Here is a 23,762-nt window from a genome sequence, read left to right on the forward strand (position 1 = left end):
GCCTGCTGACTGCTCAGAGGCAGCTGGGAGCTGCTGCAGTGAAACGAGCAGAGCGAGGAGCCTACAGCCGAAACACTGGATGGGGGAGGATGGAACAACAGCGCACAGGAACCCGGGCTGACGGCAGACAGAGCATGTGGGGCAGACAGGAGGGAATACAGGGTAAGATTCTAAACTTCAAGATGAAAGACTTGCAAAGGGTATCTTACATCCAAAGGTCAATAAGCAACTCCTTCTTAAGTCAAGGCAGCTCAAGTTAGGAGAAGGTTCTAGCTTGAAGGATGGAAAAAATGAGTCATAAAAGAAGTCACAAATGAGGGGGACTGTTAAGAGGGAAATAAAGACAGAAAAAAATAAAAGACAACATAAGAAGGAGGAATAGGAATTAAGAGAATAGCAATTAACTATAATGGATGGCTTTTTCAAAAGTCAAAAACATTTTCTAAGTTTTTAGTGAAATATAATAATTGAAAAACAACCTACTGACCAACTGCTTACGAAGTTCCATATCTGAAATGTTTGTTCTTAAAAAAACAAACTGCATTTCAAGTAAACATCATAATATGCAAAGATGACTAAGGGATTCCATCATTACAGACTCCCAGTTTTCTCAACACAAACACAGGTTTCACAGGCACAATGCAAACCCATATGCTTGCACCCACATACTTTAAATTTTGGCCAAAGTGAAAACAACTGAGTAACTCAGTATTTAAGCTCTCATTACATCTTTAATATGTACCAGTAGAGACCAGATTTCCCTTCCTAACTTCTTCTTTTTAACATGCACTTCTTTAAAGAAGAGACATTTCTACTAACTTTCTGTTTGACCACATTTGTACATATTGAAGTGGAAGATGGTTGAACTTCAACACAAACACTTCTTGATTGTAGCGTTACTGATAAAAACTTTCTCAGTAAGCCACTGATAAAATTTATTCCATTTGCAAATAGTTATCAAGTACCAGGAATAGCTCCAAATGTGAAAAGTCTTTCACGTGGGCTTTCCTATCATCTAAGCTTCCCACTACACATAACTCCTGCAATATCATCTGCTACTCAAATGACATCTAAAACACTGTAGCATAAAATTTTAATTCTTTTTCTACAACTTTATATTCTAGTTGCTTTGAACTTTATATTCCAGTGCTGAAACATTGCTTTTAACAATTAATATGACCTTTGAATAGATGTGCCTCAAAAGTGTGCATAAGAGGCTTTCAAGATCAGAAACAGACATTTAATGGCAAGTTTTCAGCACAGCATGTGAAGACCTAGTAATGAAAAACAGTTGCTTGATTAATTCCCTGTGCTCTGCACTGAAAAAAACCCCACTTGATAAAAGTCTGATTTTCATCTCTCCAACTAAACACTATCCATTTAGTAATTCTTTTCTTTTTCCCCTGCTTCTTCACACAGTGACAACAGTTCTTCTGCCAGTGTGATGCCACTACAGGCAGCAGAGTTTCACCACTGGAATACTGAACACATAAAAGAAGAGAGGCAATCCCATCCAGTGCTATATAAGACTACGCGGGTAGCAGATAAACAGGTAGGACAACAGAAGTGTGTTGTCAAATAAAAATTGTAAAATGATTGGAGATTTGTCCTTCTGGCCCTGAAGGGCAGATTTGTGCTTTCTGAAACAAAAAGACTACATGCCCCTATCTAAACAAGCACGTTACAAGCCACACAAGCTTGAGCTATGAGATACAAAGTAACTCCTGGGAACAGAATACCACGTATGTGGTCTCTCACAAGTTGTAAATTGACACTTTTCAGAAAGAAATGCAGCAGACTGTGTCACTGGAAAAAAAATCTGCTGTGTGGTCACTGAGGTGCAAAAAGATCACTCAAGTTCATAATTTAACTTTAAAACCATGAAGGTTTGGAGTAACATTTGAAGTTAATGAAGAAAGAGAAACTACATCACTACCAAGTGAAATGAGCTGCTGAAGGCAAGCCAGCAAACTCTTGTCAATCCCAAAATATGTATTGGGTCTTTTTTTTCCTATCATTTAGCACATTAAGACTTACAGTTAAAAATAATTTTCTATGTATTCCAGTTACTGATCTTGATTAAATAAATGATGTCTGGTAAAAAGTTTCCATTATGCTGCCATCATGCTTAAATTAAGGCGAATGCTAATGTTTCTATTTATACTTTATAAGCATGACAAAGATCTGCAGAGCATTAACAGAACTAACTTAACTCAGAAATACACAAAAGGGTTTATAAAAAGGATTGAAAAATAGCACGCTGGAGCCATTCCACCCTACCAAAAACTGTTCTTTCTGCTTCTCATTTGTGATCTGAGCACTAGCATAAACAGCACACATATAGAACCCCAAATCATAAAACAGTTCAGTGAATATATATAACATGATATTAACATATTTTCTCCAAAAATAAAATACCTACTAAAAATCAGAACCCTTTTACAAATATGTAAGATGCTGCTCAGCTGTCTACTGCACTTGCTCTTCAGTGCTCTGTGACAGATTTAGTCATCACCCATTACCTCCGCTTTTCGGGCGGTAATATGAAATGAGAGGGAAAGCATCTCCCTCTTCTCCCCATCCATTTTCCCTTTTCCTCCTGTCAGCTTCAAAAAGTATGTCATACTCTCACCAAAATGCCTCTTTATCCTTGGTTACAGTCATCAAATCAATTAATCACAACCATTAAAACAAACCACCTGTAAGAACAGTCTGCTTTTAAAAGGACAGGTACTGGCAAGTCACAGAAGAGAAAGACCCCTACCCTTACTAAAAACTACCTTGCTTAATCCATTTATTGCAGCACAGAAATCTGTTCCTAAGAAATACCACGATGGAGGGGTTGGTATTCTGCAAATAAATTCTCAGTTACCGATTAAAATGGAGTATTACAATTCAGATCTGATAGCACTGCAAGTGGGAAGCAATAGATCCATGTTAAGGTTAAAGGGCCATTCATTATGAAAAAAACAGGTTTAAGAAAATCCCTTTCAGCTACCAAAAAATATGGGAAAACCATCAGGAAAGAATCTACATTAAAAAAAAACTGAAAGAAACCAACTCAAATTGGATGAAAGATTTTCGAGTTTTTAATAAAAGAATAACTAATTTTCAAATACTCTGTTTTAAAATTCATTATTTTTTCTAAATCTGCTCGTTCTACTATGAATCTCTGACCTTATAACCGGTTTTTGCTAGTATTTTTAAGAAGAAGGTTACATCTTCAAGCTTCTTCCATGGCTTTTTTTTTTTTTTTTCAAATAAAAGGTAATATTTACAGGCTGCATGAAAAGATTTATTTGTTCTAAGATCCTCCAGGCCTTATGAATAACGTTTAACTGGAGAGAAGTAATGTCCTAGTTTATTGCCAATAATTTTTATTTTTACCACAGTCCTATGCTATCTTGAAGATAGGCATGTTGCACTTATTTAAAAGGGGACAAGGAAAAAAAAACTGAGCAGATTCTTTTCAAATTCTATTTGGGAAGATTAAACAGTTTAATCAATTATTTGCCTATTTTGGTTTTAAAGGGCATGTAACACCTCATCTGGAAGTATAATTATTTGATTATCTGAGGTTTAGAGCTAGACCAACCTACATTTCTAAATTAATTTGAATATTTGTATTTCAAAGGCCCTTAGTTTTACGATTTATTAGCTACAAATACGAATGTCATTCAGTGCCTACATTTTAGAGCATAAATATCTTTCCTTGATAAAAAAAAAAATAGCCTTGTATCAACAGTTTTCTTTTCTTAGTTTATTACAAGTACAGTCACTGATTATCAGTGACATGTGGATGAAAAGGAAATTTCACAGGTAATGCTCTATGTACTATTAGCTTTATGCATGCTCAGGCAGAACACAAGAATGACAACTTGAAATCTAACCAGCAAAATATCTGCACGAAAAAAAATCTACCAAAGATTTCGTCTTTTTTAACGTACAGAGCAGAAGGGGAACATTACTCTCATGCAAAATAAATATGTCACTTGGAACACAGAAATTGAAATGCAGAATGAGCTACTTTCTGTGACAAAGTTACAGATTGATAGTAACAGGAGTGGTGAACTGATAACTTGCTGGGAACATGCACTCAGTCTGATGGCACTCCTGAGCAAAAGAAAGGAAAAATGTTATACGCTCTCCATTCCTTGTTGCTGATGACACGAATCTTTGAAAATTATATTGTCTAATTCCCTTGAAAATCATGTTTAAAAAAAAGTGGCAGGAAGATTGCTATGCTGTCTGAGGTGGGTTTTTTTGAAAAATCCGACCACCAGGAATGCTCTGATTATTGTTACCTTAAAATCAAAACATAACTGCAGTGTTCGAGGTTTTTTAATTTTGCAGGTGTTTTTAATGTCTCTTAGAGATATTTCTTCTGTGCTGAAACTTCAGCTTTGTAACCTTGCATCTGAGAAACATAAATGTTCAGAATAGAAATGCTCTCTCTCTTATTGTTTTTTCTAAATATCTCCCCAAAATCACACCATTTTCAAAAGTGATTTAAAAATATAACATTTCTTACTTGAGGCACTTAGAATATCTCATGTTTCAGGTCAAAAACTTTAGGTTACTATCAGTATTTAAAACTACTCTAAAGCAAACTACTTATAGTTATTTTATGCATTTAATTACATTTTTTGTTTGCTTACGTTTTCTGTTCAGAAGGATAATTTTAAAGTGTCTTTGTAACCTGACTGTCCAAAATCATCTAATTAGCATTTAATAATGTCTCATTTGTGGTGCCTCACTGATTAAATAATTTTACTGACTGCTACAACAGAAATATATTTGCACATTTTGATTTGTAGGACAGAGAACAATAAAAAAAACCCCACATATAAATAAAAGGAAATTTCTACTATTGCAGGTGCACTGAGATTTGTTCATAATAATTTTATCAAGCAAAAAAATTAGACCTCGTCTTCATATTCCTCGACAGGAATTTCTTGACCACCAGACATGACTTCATAAGTAGCCAGATTCTTCAGCACAGCTACACGCACTAGGTATTCCAAATGGACTTTCTCCTCCCCTCACTTTTTTCCTTTACCACTTTTAAAATGGTAAAATTTATTTAAGTTCCCATCACCTAGCCACATACTCTAAGCTGGCCACAGAGGACAGGGACAGTTAACATAAAAGGTTCACACTCTCAAAAGGCAATTCACCACACACTACAATAGGGATCTAAGTCAGGAGAATGGGCTCCCTACAGCATGTACTTACTTAGCACTACGCTCTAGCACAATGGAGGGGCAGATTTAGGCAACACCAGTGAAATTAAATTAAAAACAAACACTTGTTTTGTATAATGGCTTTGGTTAACTAAACTAACACGTATATAAGGTGTCTTACTTGGATTTTTCATAGGAGTCACTGATGCTAGTGGGTTTGTTTGCAGTGTCAGTGTTTTGTAAGCCCCCTGATTTAGAGCCATACAAGTAGAGAACACTAACAAAAGTACTCCTTACCTAAAAGAGCTCATTTTTTTGATAGGTGCCTGCACAGCACAGGGCTTTGCTGTGCAAAGATGCTTGAGTTACCCCAGAAGCAGTACAGTTAAGGCAGTAAGATGCTCTGCCCAGCCTAATTAGCCTTGCAGAGAAGCAGGTTTTATCAGTCTGGATAACACATTCTGCTACAGCTTCTATTTCCACAGGTTCTTTCACAGCTAGCTCAAATATCTGTGCCTTTGGAGATCACATAACATTTCTTGCAACGAATAAACATACCTATTACTAATGGCTACCATTCAGATCACTCTTACTCCAGCTAGTAACGTGGGCTTTCTACTTAAAACTTAACTGATTATCTAAGGAGCGAAAACTCTAAAATGTGTTGTGTTTCAAGAAACACTTTTTAAAATCTTACCTTTCAAAACCACAAACTACGTGTCCCTAGGGCATTACAGAGTATTTCAATTACACAACAGTTCAAGTGGAGTGCATTGTAGAGTGTCAGAGCCCCTTCCAGAAGTATTCAGAGACTCCTCAAAGTTCATTAACCAAAACACTTTAGAAAGTGAGGGTAAGCTTCAAAGAACAGACACGGAGATGACAAATGATTTTTCCCTGTGTACTTATACTTCCTGCCATGTTTTTCAGTACTGCCAGTTCTCCATCTGTTCTTTGGAATGGAAGGGTTAAACAGAAGTCCATACACGGAGATCAATTTTCTCAATTTTCTTGATCCCATCAGTTTTAAATATAAGAAAATAACTGTCAAGCATGTGTGCCGTGAACCTTCCACAACAAATCTTTTATTTTCAGAGTAACTTTCTGGCTACCAAGAAAACAAAAACCTTACTAAAAAGGCTTATACTGAAAAATCTTGCCATATATATGACACGATGAAATATGGTTTTTTAGATGTAAGACATACAAATAAACAACTTCACCTTCAAGATTAAAGAAAACAGATGGCATGTCTCAGACTGTCAGAAAGTAATGTGTTCCCTTTTCAGATGTACAATACTGCTATAAAAATCCAAGATTAGCATCTCCATCGCTCTATTCAAAATCATGTTAAGGTGGTAACAGTTATTGCTGAGAATATAAAGGTAGTGACTGACTGATTCACTGGTAAATGCAACAGTCTTACAATTGCTTCATACATTAATTTCTTTTTTTAACTGGAAAATGACATTAGCTTATGTCTGATCATGTTTGGCAAGTTTGTTAAGGTGAACACCTGATTCTCAAGCATTAGTGTTTTAAATAAAATTTATGTTTTCCAAAATGATCACGATACGAACACCTACAAAAATGCAGGCTTATGCTTCAAAATTTGGAATATCATAATCAAGCCTCCATTTTAATTTACTAGCCTTAAGCCCTTGACATACACATTGAGGAGAGCGCTCCTCAAAAAAAATACATACCTTAACACAAATACACTGCTGTTTCATAAATAACTGTTTAGACTATTTACTTCTAACACAGAAAATCGATACTTCAAAGAGACGACAGAGCAGAGAGAAAAATTCAAATGCAAAACTAAAATCACTTAAAGAGTCTCCTAAACATTGATATTATCAGATGATATCAGTAGCCAAAAGTGAGGTAAAACTGACAAAAAGCTCGATTTTACAGTTTAACAACTTCAACTGGTCACTACCAAAGACTTTTACGTTGTCATAAATAAAATGGTGAAATTCCATGGCTTTCAATGTTCCATCATACAATAAAATAAATAAATACAATAAAATAAAATATCTATTTAAAAAGAAAATCTTACCCTTTCCCATGTAAAAGAGAGACCTAGTGCGTCAAACTGTTCCCTCATGTGCTGAATATTACTGCAAAATAATAATAAATTAAAAATTATTAACTTAAAATATTTCTATCATGTGATCATATTTAAAATCAGATGTTTAAAAAGTTCTTAGAAATCAAAAGCACTAGCTAACTTCTAAGCACTGTGATCTCACCAGTAGTAAAATTCAGAATTGTCAGAATACTGAATTAATAATTTTAAAAGTCCCTAGAGTATTCTGGTCCAATTTTTCATGGCTATACAAGACAGAATTTTTTTTTCTCTTGATTTGAAAGCAACTTAATAGTAAACATGGCACTGCGGTTTGAAGGAAGCATTACTGAAGCATCACTTCTCATTATTTTTAATTATCTGCACTGCAGCTGAGCCAAAGGGCCTTCTAATATCTTGATGCAGTAGAATGCACTTCCACCATCAGCTTAGTCCTGCTCTATCCTGGCAATGCTATCCTGGCTGTATTTTGCTGTGGCTCTGGTGATCGTGTGCCTATAGGATGACTTGAATCAGCTTACCCATTCAACTGAAGACAAACCCTACAAAAAGTTTTCCAAAAAAAACCCCACCAGTTTTCTTTCTTCCCTCTGAGCAACAGACTGATCAAACCAAGGCTGTGGGCCACAAAAACAGCTGAGCCAACACAAAGGAGGAGGTGGGAACATATATCCTGGGAGGCAACAAGAAACTCCTAAACTTCTGGTGGCAGCAGAAAACCTAAGCCAACTGTGAAACTGTAGGGCTAAATAGGGCGAGATGTTGTCCCAGATCAATAATATTGCAAATGTAAAATAAGACACAGCAGAATATACAGTGAAGCTTTAGTTAGAAAATGTAGTAAATATAGTTTACCAAGATACCCACAATTACACAACACTAATTAATGACCTGGTGTGAAGTCATTCACACACTGTAACATTGGTTAAAATTTCTTATGGACTTTTACCTTTCTACTGAAATGCATTATGTCTGATAAAGCAGTATCTATCCTCCCACAGTGGCTAAGTTGACAGTCATGAAATCAAGCATTTAATTCTGATCCAGAGCAAACTTGCACTGCTGAATAACTGAGTAATGCAAGTATTTAGTACCTGGAAAAGGCCTGCCTTTTCTAGTAAGCTCTCTTTCCTGTTTGGATATACCAGGAAATCCTCTTATGGACTCATGGCTTTCACTGGAGGAAACCACACTTTCAGTAGTGCTGCTTTAATTAAAGTCCCATTCAAAATTAACAGTATTGATTGAAAAAAAAAAAAAAAAAGAGTAATTTTCACAAAGTTTCTGCTGCTATACTTACTCATGCCAACAAAATTTTCTGCTTGTATAAATAACTCTGTCTTCAATTTGTTTTATGTTTTTCCCTATCTTTGAGAATATACCAGTAATAGTCAATTTAAGTTAATTTGAAATCACCCCTTCAGAAAATCAAGATGCTCTGAAATTTGGTTCCTTGCTCCTGAAAAAAACAAACTGAAATGGTTAGTGTGCCCTCTTTTACAGGGGCAGCTGTGTCTGCATCAGGGATGACTAAAACATGTCAGGTTGATGCCACAGCTTCATGTTCAGTTCATCCCTACTGCAGGCACGAAAAATATTTGGGACAGGGACAGTGGAGAAAATGGGAGACACCAGTTACTTCAGTGGTCAGAATTTAAACTGCCTGTATGATGAACCAAATCCTTTCCTTAGCATAATCCAAAAAAATTGGGTATGTAAATAATCTTTCTATTTGGATGCTGCTGTAATAAGTTCCAATTATGATGTGCTACCTTTTCTCAGTTTCTTTGTTATATCTAACTCTGAAAACTAGATAATTGCTCTTTTCAGTACTAAGGAAACTTTCCAAGAAAAACTTTTCTCCAGTATAAAACATCTTGTCCTTGCAACTAACTAGCTGAATTGCTTTAAGTATATGGAACAATACACACCTATTTACAACAAAAGAGAAAAACAGAAGAGCACAGAAAGCAGCAGAAGGTAAATCAGCTCAGGCTGTGCTCTGACACATGCTTTTTGATGTGAACTAGACAAACTGCTAAGATGAGACAGGCTCAGCTGGTACAGTTCTTTGCTATTGCACAAGTCTCTGCCCCACATGCTCGCTGCTTTTCCCTTGAGCCAGTTCAACTCGGTCAGCTGGCACGATGGCTTTCCTCTGAGCTGGCAAGCTGAGTCACTTCAGCAAGATGCCCTTCGAGTGCCAAAGCCAGTATAATAGGTAGACCATGTAGCAGGAAGAAGGGGAAAACACTAACCCTTCTGCAGTCAGCAAGTATTTAATGTCAGCCTCGTTGTCTCAAAATGACAACCTCCGCTTCTCTGTGCCTCGTTTGACAGGTAGGGAAGGATCACAGTAATGCTCTATCTGGTGAAGTTTCCATCAAGATAATTGAGGTAAAAATGAGACACTCATGTAACAGATAACGTAGGTTTGTTTTACAGCTGAGCTTCTGTAGGCTTATTGAAGGAAGACAGAAATCATCGATTTACTGACCGTGCTACAATATAACTGATAGGCCACAACACACTGAGGGATTTTTCAGACTCCCTCAAATGAACAAAACCAGGTTTTTGTGTCTTCATGGCAAATGGTTTTCAGGCTTACTCTTTCTAAATAATACATAAAGGCAATTTTAAAAAGGTAACACAGAATTTGAGTGTAGTGCCCAGATCCATTCTCCCAAAGTGAAATCAGTTGCCATCATATTTTGGCTGGAAAAGTATCAAGTATCTTAAGATGGGACTAGAAGGATGGAAAAAACCCAAAGAAACAGCATTATCAAGGAAGGAAATGGATCAAGGTCTAAAAAGGTACCACAGCTAGATTACTGCATCCAGAGCACAACAAACAGCTTCACTTCGCAAGATTGGTTTCCAAGTTACTTACAGAAAGTGTTTACTTATATAACCTTTTACTAATTTTAAGGAATATTAGGGTAATATAACACCCAATTCTGTAGTCTGAAGTCTAAGATGTTCACAGAAATCAGCAGCGATAATGGCTGCTTAGCACTTTCTAAGACCCAGTCTGAAACAAAAAAACCATCTCCTTCCTCTTTTGCACGGTACTGAAAACTGCTAGTAAATCTAACCATGTAGATTAGAATCTTTAACTGTGTATTCTATACTAAGATTTACCTCACCATAATGAAATTCTGATTTATTTCTTACTAACCAATTTGGTGTTTGGGAAATGTTTCTCTTTTGATACTCTACCACTTTACAAGTCCTTGAGATTAAAACCTTGAAAATCATTGCAATATATTTATTTTTCAAAACTGAATCATCTCCACAGTCCCATAAAATGTTGTCAAATAACTTTGGTCCTGGATAACCCTGATTCTTTCTGTACTGTCTTCCTTCTACACTGTTTTTGCTCTGGTTTGTTGGTTTATGGAGGCCACAGTACAGGTATCCCCCATGGAAATGTCATATTTCAATTCATTAAAAACTACCTTTCTGTCCAGCTTGCAGGATGAAGGCCATGCTCAACTGCGGCATTTTCTGCTGGTAAACCAAATGCATCCCATCCCATTGGATTTATCACCTGTCAGCAAAAAAGAAGAAAAACACAATGTTATGCAACTTTCTGGAATGGCATCAGCAACAGACACAAGACTCCAAATAATGAACGATGCTTTGCATTTCAGCAATTGCTTTGTCTGAGTTGAACCTTTTCCAAACCTGCCAACTAGGGCTAGCTTTGCTTTAAAAGATGACCATGAAGCATACTTGCTATCTGCAATGAGATGTTAGAGGGAGCTTGAAGTATTATGCAATAAATCCTCATGACTATTTCAACACCAGGTTAATGATGAAAAAAATGAACCCTTTGTACATTTTTGTGGTGGTCAAAATCAGCAGTTTATGCTACTGCTAGACAGAATCAAATATTCACTCTAAAAATGAAAGCAAGTAAAAATAATTGACTTTTTTAAATGTACTTGACGTGTACCCTATTATTTTTTATTGTGTTGAAGAAAAAAAAAGAAAAATACCCTACAATAATCTTAAATGCACCAAACAAAATTAAGATGATGAAGAAAACAGTTTTAGTCATATTTTACTAAAATATCTTTTGCAAAGATAGACTACAAACTGACAAATTGTATTTCATGACCACAAATAATGGGGGGGGGAAGTTTACCGTAAAATGTAACAGATTATTTCTGTTGAAATAGAGATATATCTTCCCTATAAGCATGAAAATTATTTTGAAAAATAATCTAACAATACAGTAAGCATTCAAAAAACTTGTTTAGCAACCAGGGAAAGAAAGGCCAGTACTTAACATGCTGTCAATAAACACATACATATTGGATACCCGATAAAACCAATCCTATTTCTTAAACATACAAATGTGCTATAAATTCAAATAATCACAATTTAAAGTTACACAAGTTTAACAACAGCAAAACATGACTACTATTTTACAAGTTGTAAGAAATCAAAATTTTTACCCCTTAAAATATGTACTTATATGAAGAACTTGTTCCTTAGTGACACATAAACAAAGAAGCAATAAAAAAGCAGTCTCAGCCATACTAATTTCGTAATCTACCTTCATGTGAAAAATCTGCTTGTTTAGGAAGCATAAGAGCTCCTTTTTTCACTGGTTTCAATTATTTTTATTCTTTTTCACCACCACCTTCTAATCCTCTGACTTAATGTAATCATTCATAAAAAATATTTTATATATGTGTTTATAAAGATGCCCTAGGCACCAACAGAGTGTAAAAGCAACAGGATTTAACAGATATGACTCCTCAGCATTCTTGATTCAACAGTGATCTAAAACTAAACCTGCTGTATATCCTTACTGTACTGGTGCAGCAACAAAACTGAAGGTATTAACCTGTGATCACGTGTGATCCAAGCCAGCACAAGAAGGGTCCATGCACAGCACATTTTTGATGTCTAAATCGAACACAAATTAAACTGCTACCCTGTGTTACAAATTTTCCCTATTATCAGTCAAATTACTGTTCCTCAAACCACAGTATCCGAAAATACGAGTCCTAACTTCCTACTTCCCTACATTATAGAGCGGGGAATGTTACATGGTAAATCTCAATTGGAGCATAAACCACTTCTCAACACCATGTTGAAGCACACCTCTCCCCATATCTTCTCCTCCCCAGTCCCCCAGCTAGCAGTCAAAACTACTGGTATAGAAGAAAAAAAAAAAAAAAGGCAGGTAAACTTTACATAAACCATAAATCTCAACAGATTTTTTTAAGGACACATTAAAATACTAATTATGCAGCTCAGTTCTTTTTGACCACTACTATTGCTGATGAGCTGTCCCCCGACAGACATGATGAAACAAACCAGATTTTTTTTTCCGTGTATAAAACATATTTTCTCTATTAATCCCCTTTTGTTGATTCTGCAATCCCTACAACTGCCTTCTTTTACTACAAGCTGATGCACATTAAATGAGATTAGAAAAAACACTCTTGGGTAATTTTTGTAAAATTTGGCTTCTGAAGACCTCCTAGATATAGACATGCAGCCAAAAGCAAGGCAGAATCTCATTTCTCACACTCACGAGCAAAACAATATGAGAAAAACAACTTCACTACCAGCTACAAACTCCCCAAAAGGGCTGACGGATGCTCCAGACAGTTAATGTGCAGACATTTTATCACTGTACCATCAGGGCTCGAAGGAGTAACCTGTGCACACAGATCTTCCAAATTTTAGCATTTATTAAAAATATCATGTTCACTCTTCACATTCAAAAGTTCAATTTAATGACCAATAATGTTCCTCAAGTTAAAGGGCTGAAGAAGTATGCTAATTCAAGTTTCACTAAGAAAACGGAATTCAAAGAGACATTAAAAATATCCTCAAATTAATCTTCAGGATAGATCTATTTATGTAGTTGCTATAGAGATGAATGTAACATGCACAGTGGTTTAGAAAATTATTTCAAGTTTATTGTCTCTTTTACTTCTCTGTCATGAATGGATTTGAAAGGTTTGGGAAATGCATTTGTCTAAACAACAGGTCAGCTCCTTCTGGCTGCAACCTGCAGCTAAAATGCCACAGGCTCTGTGCAGCATTTGGCATTACATCTTAACTCTACTAATCCAACACAAAACATGTCAAAAATCTCAAGAGGCACGGAAGAGGAAAAGAAAATATACAACTAACATGTCAAAAGTTGGCACAAAGGAAAAAGGAACAGCTCAACTGTTCAAAACAAAAATAGGAAGAAAAAAATAGAAAGCAATATTGAAGACCAAAGGGTATTCCTTGCAGCTCCTTGATGGGTTGGTCATGGGCTCTAACTAGCAGAAAATATGGCTGGTGCCTCTAGCATTACAGATGAGAAGAAAAACAAGTTATCTGCTTTCTTGAATGCTGACTTGATTGCTTCTGACAGCAGCCTCTAAACCTTATGCAACTGAGAGATCAATTCTGATCACCGGAGTGACCGTTTTTCCAAACATCACTTCTTTGTGCAAACAATATTTTCTCTACGCCTCAAGGAGAAAGAAAAATATTTAATGACTATATCTAGTAAAGCAGGAGGCCTGCATAAGTCTAAGGATGCCTATACCTGGCAAAAGAAGGCAGGCTACAGTTTCAGCCAGATTACATAACTTAAGATCTTTAGAAGTTCACATGATCAGGCAGGTTCAACTATGAACGAGGAGCATTTTCTGCCACTTACCACGTTTTGCACAGGAACATAAAAAGTTGCACAGAGACAATTATACAGTGTGTGGGGAACAAAATGTTCAGTAACTACCACACCGAGTGCTCTTTTCAGACACAGATTATTAAAATGGTAAACAGTTGCATCTTGAAATATTTTAGATCCTAAAGACCGACTCAAAATTAGCTCCAAGCTTTGCTTAAGAATCATTTCACAGCACAGCCAAAAATCTGTTGATAAAGATGGCCAGAGTTCTTAATGTGAGTGTGGGACCAAGTTGAGGAAGACACAGTAACTCCATTAATTCATTTCTGAGATCTCAGCTCTTCCTCTCAGAGGATTTTCATCTCTTCACTGCTGTGATGATCAGCTCATCACACTGACAATCAGTAGGTGAGATCAGTGTGCTATATAATATAGAGCTGACAATTATCTCAGTTCTAAGCCTCCATCAACATAACTAGGACTGGTAATTCAGTGAATTTTCCTTGATCTTTGTAAGGAAACAAAGAATGTGTTTGCTCTCATGATGTGCTCAGTATGTCTCAGAACTATGACCAGGGAGCTGATGCATCGTTCTGACATCCAGATCAATGCATTCTAAATTTTAAGAAAGGCAGCAGAATCAGTGTCAAAAAGCCCTCCAAATAAAAATATTTATTTTAGAGAACGTGTCATAAAAAAAGACAACCACAAATGAAAACTAAGAGGCTTGCTGACAAATTAGTGATGAGGACAGCTGCTCCTTCCACTGGCTGCCTACAATTGGGCTGAACTTGTTGAAAATATGATTTATAAATTGACATATTACAGATATAACACATTTTAAATACAAGACCTCCACCTGAATCCAGCCTCGATTGTCTTTTAATTGTACCAGGTAATAAATACCGTTACACAACAGGTAAAAATTACAACCACCAAACAAAAAACAAAAAAGCCCAAGCAGACAAGGCACACCTGGATATAGATTAAAGTAATTAATTTTTGACCAGTGTGTACACTCTATTCTATTTCAAGGACTATTTCAGGACTTCTCTGCAACACAATGCTGCATATTAGCATTCTGAAAAGGCACTTCCAAATTAAAAAATAATCAACCCACATAGATTTCTATCAAAACATTAAATGCCCTCATTTATTTTTTTATTCTCACAAAATAAAAAATACAGGAAATTATTCTATGTTCACACACTACCATAAACATTTGGAGAACAAAGTTGTCTCTTGCCTCCTAAATCTCACACATTCTTGTCTAACATAATTGCATTTAAAATTACATCTCGTTTTCTCTTTTTCTTTCAAAAATGAAACAGTGAGCTCATTAACACCTTCAGTACTTGCTACAGGAAAACTGAAATTTAATAAGACTCAATTCACACACGATACTTGTAATATTTTCCACTTGATTTATACCACATGAAATAACCTGACAAAAGGACATATCAGCCTCATGTAAAAAAGGTGGGGAATAGCAGCTAATGATGATCAGAAAATGGATCTGTATTGAAATAATTCATCCTACTGATGAATTAATTATAAAGTTTTAATTAAACTTGCCTGTCTTCCATACCATTCACTTTTGCAATTTCAAGAATAATAAGATTCAGTGCTGAAAGGGAAAACAATTAATGAAAATACTTTCAATTTAAAGAAGAGATGTTATGGATAAAACGAAAACGCTCTAAGTCATTTGGGGATATTGTGGAAATATCACTGACAATATTCTAATCCCATCTATCCAGACCAGTTTAAGTATAAATTAAGAAATGCGATTCCAGCATGCAGGAATGTCACCCTGAATTGTCTAATGATTATTCTCATTTCTCTACAACTCTCACATGTGACCACCCCCTGTAGTATCAATTTCATTAAAGACATATCACAAGAACTATTGAACTGAATCACTCTCTGTTTACTGATCGCTAAGGGAATTATTCTCAGTCCTCTGAGAGGCACAAATTATCCACTTTGATATTTATCAAAGACATGATAATGATAGCATGATAAAAGTAATGGTAAATACTTGTTCCCAGAGCACCAGCAGACTGGAAATCTGCCATAGTGAAAATCATCATGAATATGTCTATAACTTGTACACAGCACTCTCAAATAACGAATAGGAAATCTCTTAACTTCTCAGAAAACTACATTCGAATTCAAAACATGCATAGAAATTCACATGAAGAAAACACCACCAGAAACTGCACAGTATAGTTCTGGATTGGTTTATTAATAGATACAAATTTGTAATTTAAAATGTACCAATTACTTTTTCATAGCATTTTTTAAGAAATACAAGAAATCTTTTCAATAAGATCTAGAACTCTCCATACACAAAAAGTGTTTTAATTGTATTTCAAGAAAAATGTCACCCTTAACACATTTTGGAAAGAGCCTAGCTATGTGAAGTAATCTATATGGCTTACATTTCCCACGCAAAGACTTCAAACTTCATCTTCAGTAATCAGAATGTAAACAAGTTATCTTATAACAGATGTACTCTACAAACCATTTATCCAGCAACTCAATCCAACTGCATGACGGTTTTGTTTCCCATGCACTGCCTACAGGTCCTTGAGGAGTGCTGGAACAAGACAATGCCTCGCAATGCTTTCATCTACAGTTTTATATTGCAGCAGTATTTCTTTCAAAAACAAGGTAGGGAAAAGAGCAACAAATATTTATTCTCCCACTTAAAGTGCTGGTGAAGTACAGTTTTCTGGTGAATATCAGTAGATTTCAGTGTGTATTGCTTCTCTAAAATAGTTTAATTGAAACAAAATCAGATCTTATCCAGCTGAAAAAATTGAATATTAACGTTCCATTTTAGAAAAGAAAAAAAAATTTCAAATTATTTAAAACTTTCCCAGTGAAACCTACTATTCCTAACCTACTCTTTATGTGTATATACATATATACACATATATATGTGTATATATGTATATAAACTACCTCCAACACGAAGAAACTACAGAACTTCATTCCAAAGAAGTTCTAAAGGACCTCTAATCCCTTTGTAAATGTATTCTAGTTTATCCTTGCTTAAATATTACAAAAAATAGGCCAATTCTTGCCTGTTCAGATTAAATCGATATGAAACTAATTACTGTTTTCTCATTAAGACCTCCACCTTATTCAACATAAATTACTCAACCAAATATTCTGAACTATGTACACACCATACACATTTCCCCTCCCTGTTTATTGAATAACAAACATACACTGTAGCCTGAAGTTTTCCCTGGGAACTGAAAGTCTGAATGGTTTTGCCTGTAATTTTCATGGTGACAGCCCATCATTCCTCATTACTTTACACTTTCAACCTGTCTGCATTGCTTCTAGCACAATTTTTACAACTTGCTAACCAGGGTGAGTTCTACATCTCTGTGTAGAGATTCTTCCCTTTTTAATTTGAAAATGATGGAAACAAAGTTTAAACACCATTGCTACTCAGAAATCTTACCCTAAACTTGCCTTGAATACCTGAAATGGAATCACTTCTACTTTCTACTTAGATTTTTAACAGAGGAAAAATTAGAAGTCCCTGAGCTTTGAAACATGCAATGCTAAAGCTGAATTTTGAGAAAGAAAATCAATGGAATAACTTAAAAATTGTGCATACTAACAGTTTAGTTTCTAAAGCATTCTCTTCTTTTATGCACTGAAGAATTCCAGTAATTCCTTGAATACAGGGAAAAATAATTTTTCTTGGGAATATCAAATTTTATTATATAACCATGTCATAGCCTACAACCACCACAATAAAGGAATCTTTAACAGATTGTAGAACTGTGACAAAGGGCAGAGAACACTTCTAGAGGCTCATAAATAAATTGCAAGGAGAAAATCAATTATAAAGGGTTTAATGCCAAGTGATACAGTAATTAGCATGGGTAATGAAGAAAAAGTTTTTTTAAGGTAAGTTTCAGCAAGTTAATGTACATCACTAACATAGTATCTCTTACTCCAACATACTCAGAAAATCATCTGAGAGATTTTTAATGTCTCTTAATCGTAAATGAAGGTTAAATTCTATGGCTGCCCACCTTCAGTCAAAAATAGATGTTCAAACTGGTTAACATAACAGAAGATACAAGTATTTATAGAAATCCAGCATGTTCTATAGGCACTCTAATATACTTCAAAGTAATTTTTACATGAAACATAAAAATAAGCTGAAATGTAAGAAGTAAAAACTTGAAAAGTCTTTCAAAACTTTTCTAGAAAAAAATGGGCAAATGTGGAAATAAAAACTTGTTTGCACAGTGGCTCTTGTACATTTTCTTTTTACTTTTCTCCAAAGGTTTCTATAACAGGTGCTTACTTACCTTATATTTAAAAGCTTACAAGTAGAACATGCCACTGGATGTAGATAATTATTTTTATTAGTAGTACAAGAGAAAGCAAGTTTTCATTTTTCATTTTTCTGAACAGAAATGTAGTGGCTATCTTCACTGCTATTGATAAGACATGTCTGTATCCTGAAATGACATTTCATCAACGGTCTTAACATAAAGCAAGAATTAAAAGTCCCTTCAAACGCCTCATTAGCTCATTTTTTTTAATGGAGATTCAAGTTCCTGTTGTTCAGAGGAGTTAGGAAAGATTAGTGTTAAAACAGACATTATTGTTTTTTTCCTCATTTAAAGTCTAAGGCAGTTATTTCTTTTTCCTGTAATTTTGAAAGCATAAGAATGCATTTCTCTAAAGCAGTAGCACATATTCAGTACACGGTATGTTCATGCCTGGCATAAAATATATAGTATTTGGAAAGCCAGCACACTGAATAATTCAGTGACGATACCTATCAGTCTCATGGAGGGTGATAAATCCAGGAAATGCTACACTTTTACAGCATTTGTGGCAAGGAAATCGCACTTAGTACCTCAACCAGCAACTAACATTACTTTCTCCATTTCATCTTCTTTGTACTCTTATGAGGTTGATTCTTATCATCTTGAGCTGCTCCTTCTCTCTTGTACATTTGAGAAAATTCCTTAGTGTGTCATCCTAGATTCTTGCCTATGGCTATTTTTTTCCTTTTACTCCCTTCTCTTTCCATATTCCTCCTTCCTACTCTTTCCCAGATTCTTAACATTTTCCCCTTACCAAATGTCTTTCTTCTGTAATATGGTTGTCACTTAGACCGCAGTTTTCCCACACCTTCCTTACATCCTTCAAATTCTACCCGCCAGCCTTTACTGCAGAACGCCAGTTAGGATCCCACTGCAGACTGCAGGGACCAGGCTCTCAGCTACACCTTCTACGTAATGGAGAGACAGAAGGGAGCGAGCAAGAAACTATGGTAGGCATGGACCAGACTGGGAAACAGAGGAATATGGAAGGGAAAATGGGATTTCTCCTTGCAGATGTAGCAAGAAAGTTAGGCTTAGGCTACCTCATAGACTTGCACCTTCAGAGGACAACACTTCGTATATATGAGCAAGGCTGAAATGGGCAAGCCAAGGAGTCAGACGCTACAGAACAGAAACTTCTAGTTACACCCGCATGATGTGACGCGTGACATGATCCTGTTCATCTGACTCGTGGCAGTCAAGAAAAAGGGTTTCCCTCCCAGCTGGCAGGGTGCTCCTCTGAGTCTGACAAATGACATCAACTGGTTCTCGGGAGCAGAAGAGGTGAAAGCAGTTGCCTCCTGTGGTGTCCCAGTTTTCTCTTGTCAGCTACACCTCTTCCTCCCCCCGAGTCCCACCCGGAGGGCAGTAGGGTCTGCAGTCTCCTCTCACAGAAGCAGTGTGGCCCACACTGCCCATCGACACTGTGCCATACATCAGCAGGTTCAGGTAACTGATACAGCATCAGCTGTATCATCTGAGACAGCTTCTAACCATCTGCTACCAGTAGAGTTTTGAACGCCACCTGTTTAAGTCTCAAATTTCAATATTCAAAGCTTCACGAGTCATCTTCTAGGCATCTGTAGCATATATTCCAACTAAACCTTCACTTTCATAGATTTTGGAAAATAATCATTTCCTGAGCAATTATAATATTAAAACATAAGTCCCCCACCCCCTCCCTGGTCCTATTGCTGATCTATTCTTACCTGCATCCCTCTCATTTTCTGGAACCGAGCTACTGCATCACTGATGGTGTAGACACGAACATGGCCCATGTGAAGCTTCCCAGAAGGATATGGGAACATAGAAAGCACATAAAATTTTGGTCTTGATTTCTAGAAAGAAATTTTTAGAAACTAGTAACTACATGAGTTAGCATTTCACTTGAATAAATACATGTACACATTATAAACAGCACAGTATGGAACTGATCCAAGTGAGCACTGATAAAGTTCACTGGATCAGTTTCTTTGGGCTCTAAATGGAGGTGTTTTACCAGACTTCTCCATCATCTCATCAATTCCTATTCACATTTATATGGCACTGGGATGTTATGAAAATTAATTAACTTTTACTCAACAAAAGGTATATTAACAGAACTGAAACTTAACCGATCACCAGAGTACCTGCAACTGATGATCTAAGTGCTCTTAATCTGCCTCACGAAAAAAAAACACAACAAAGCAGATTAAATTTTCTTCGTAACAGTTTAAATAATTAATTACTAGCTTATTTTGTATCTGCAACAAACACAGAACTCACTCCCGGCCAGTTATTTCTTTTCAGTTGAACTGCAGTTAACTCAGAGTGACTAAATCATTAGCAATTGCATGAACATCCACTAAACTGAAACTGTTCAGTTTCACTATGTAAGCTCAGATCCAAAACCATCTTACAAGCAGTATCTTACATAATAAAAAGAAAGTAAAAATTTCATTTAGTTAGGTTTGAGTAAAATGACAAAACTTACAAAGAAATCAAACATTATCTCTCACATCAATTATTCCTAATACATCTTGACTACTACTGATTGAATTTATCACTGATACCACTGATGCTTGGTAAATTCATAGATTATCCTTCTTATGTTACTAATGAAAAAAAATATGGGCAGCTTTTACCATTCTGAACAAAATTTTATTCATATTTATCAAATATTACTTCTTTATCACTTTTGCCCAATCATAGCAAAATCAGAAACAACCTCAATACTTCACTGCAGCACTATACACTATTTGCCTCTTAATATGAGATGTTATTAAATCTACTTCAACTGTAAGGATAAAACAAAAATATAATTAAAAATAGAACTTAGCATATGTATCCTATATGTGATACCTACATACACGTGTATAACCAGGTATCAAAGACACATGCCTAAATTAATGTTTTCTCTGCTACGCTATACATGCACACCATTTCCATCTCAGTTTTCTTTCGCAGAAAAAGAAAGCTCTTCTCTCTCTTCAACATTTTAAAAGAATGATTTATCATTTTAAGATAGATGAACAAAAAACCATGAAGGGGCAAAAAACGTTTTTAAAGCAACATGACTGAGCATGACTGTGAAGGCAAAAAGAGTCAGAGACTGAGAAACCATTGTTTTCAAGATCTTTTATTGCATGGGAAAACTTTTTTCCTGCAAGTCACTTATTACTCCTGTGAGATGTAAAGCAGAAAATATTAAAACATATTTTTCCCTTAACATAGATTTTAATGAGTCACAGTGTGTAATATAATAGATTTGTCTTAACATTGGGAACAAAACCTTAAGAAAATTGTTTTTAAAAGTTACAAATGTAGAAGATTTTTTTTAATACTTTAAATAATTAATTCCTAAATATGATACAATATACAAAGAAAGAATTGATCACTCAAACACTTGCTAAATTTTCAAGTTCATACTTTGCTTATCACTGCCTTTTTCTTCAAGATTTTAAAATTATGTTTTCCACCTCTTTCAACAATATTTTTTAATAATCTACTATCACATAAAAGTATTTTCCCCTGAAATTGAATCAGTGTAAGTCAACTGTACTGTTCAGTTAATTTCATTCTAAGAAAACAAAAATATCAAATAGGTAATCTCCAAATTTTCCATAATGCTTACATCAGTTTCTGAAATTCTGCAGAACTCATCCTTTATTCTTGGGAGCCACCAATTTTCAACTCTTTTTCTTGTCTCCAACCCATAATTTTTCTCCCATTTCCCCGTCTCACTGTAAATAGTTCTCACACAAGCAGGAACCAGTCTTCTCTGCCATTTAATTAATCCCAGGAAGCCATTTAGTTGTCTCTTCAAACATGAGGAACAAGAGCCAACTCTCTGACAAATCGACTGCATTCTTAAGGTTATGATACCTGAAAGGAAAAAAATATGTATTTCAGCCTGCAATATATAACAAGAATTCAGTGATTATAATTATACAAAAAATGGGTAGCTAAGAAACATATTTTAGCTTGACTTGAACTACTTGCCTGTTTTCCATGGTACTTGCATTGTATTCCTGAATTACAAAAGCATGTATTTTTTAGCAGAGAGAACTAGCTGTGGCCCTTGCATGGAACAAAACTGTTGTGTTAAGATATCTAATAAAATACAATTATCGCACTCAGTTCGCCATAAAAGCCGAATCAGTCAACTGAAGGTTCAGGAAGCTCAGTTGCCTGAATAGAAGATGGTTAACAGGGTGTTAGTAAAAATTCAGAATGAAATAGAGAGAAGAGGAAGTTGGATGAAATTACCCTGTAAAAATACTGAATTTGTCACCACTGAAAAGAGATGGGGGAGGATGACTATAATTAGTAGATTTCAACTAGATATTCTGAACCGACTACTTTGCTAAGGCATTCTCTTTCAACTAAAAATCCAGTTAACTCCTCATATGCTTTAGAGCAAATCTTCTAAAACTACTCAGATGTGAGAAAGATCAAATAGTCCACATATTTGGGGTCAGTCTCAGTAAGGTACGTACCGATTTTACTTCCTACAGTAGGAAATACAGCGTTAAGAGACCCCTACTCTGAGATTTCTTCCTCATCTTGACCCCTAATTATTTAAAAAAAAAAAAATTGAGTTTTTTTTAACATCAGTATTTCCTGTCCTCTATGGCTGTTTCTGGTGGGTTTTTTTCTTGGCTTGTACCAAGATAGCTGTTTCAGTCAGTTCATAACTTTCCTTACAAAGTTACACCACTAAAATCTCTCATTTCAGTGAGATCACTAAAATCTCACTCATGCATTTCCCATAAGATAGCAATGTTATCAGCAGAAATAACTGCTATACCACCTAATTCAGATCCCCAGTAAGCTAGTGGGAGTTGTACTTCCTTTGACATTCAGCATATATGCGTACACAAACCCTCACTGCCTGTCTCATTAACTGTCTACAGAATTGCACCTTTCCTCTCTTTCTTACCAAGCAGACTCTTCAGAACATTTTTTCACTTATGTCACATCAGTGCTTTGAATTTTTGCTAATCTCTAAAATGCCTCTCATTTGTAGTAACAACACATCCAGGACGGTACTCAGGATTCCCTGTGCAGGTGCACATGAGTCATTCAGAAGACACACAGTTTCTCCCCCCTCCATAACATTACACTCATCTCAAAATTAGCCTATCAGTACTTCGCAGTTTTTTGCTTATTTTTATTAATTATTTCCTTATTACTTATGTCTTATTTCTATTACTTTGATTTAATTTACAATGGAAAGGAGTGCTTCGTTATGGAAGGAATCAGCTTTGCTGATTTACAAAATAAGTATTTTAAAGCCCAACAGTTACACCCATGTATAATGCTTCAGTGAAAGGAGATGGAGGGGACATAGTCTCAAGCTGCACCAGGGGAGGTTTACACTGGACATCAGGGAGAATTTCTTCACAGGAAGGCTGTTTAAACATTGGAACGGCCTGCCCAGGGAGTTGGTGGAGTCACCGTACCTGGTGATCTTCTAA

The 23,762-nt window shown here is 35.7% G+C and overlaps 1 protein-coding gene across 2 annotated transcripts in view; it reads right to left on the reverse strand.

Annotated features, from left to right (window-relative positions):
• The window catches only part of LARS2 (leucyl-tRNA synthetase 2, mitochondrial), an 85,617-nt gene that overhangs the window by 60,484 nt on the left and 1,371 nt on the right, over positions 1 to 23,762 (reverse strand). For both annotated transcript variants that reach the window (XM_027892429.1, XM_027892439.1), the window contains exons 2-5: positions 21,917 to 22,167; positions 20,013 to 20,141; positions 10,734 to 10,825; positions 7,246 to 7,306 (exon numbers count right to left, since the gene is read on the reverse strand). In XM_027892429.1, the coding sequence (XP_027748230.1) occupies positions 7,246 to 7,306; positions 10,734 to 10,825; positions 20,013 to 20,141; positions 21,917 to 22,150 (516 nt within the window). In that variant the 5' untranslated portion in view covers positions 22,151 to 22,167. The remainder of the gene's footprint in view (positions 1 to 7,245; positions 7,307 to 10,733; positions 10,826 to 20,012; positions 20,142 to 21,916; positions 22,168 to 23,762) is intronic.

The sequence above is a fragment of the Empidonax traillii genome, unplaced genomic scaffold (assembly GCF_003031625.1).
Source record: "Empidonax traillii isolate 1590-97213 ecotype Southwest subspecies unplaced genomic scaffold, ASM303162v1 scaffold14:size4059594, whole genome shotgun sequence".
In the NCBI taxonomy this organism is placed as follows: Eukaryota; Metazoa; Chordata; class Aves; order Passeriformes; family Tyrannidae; genus Empidonax; species Empidonax traillii.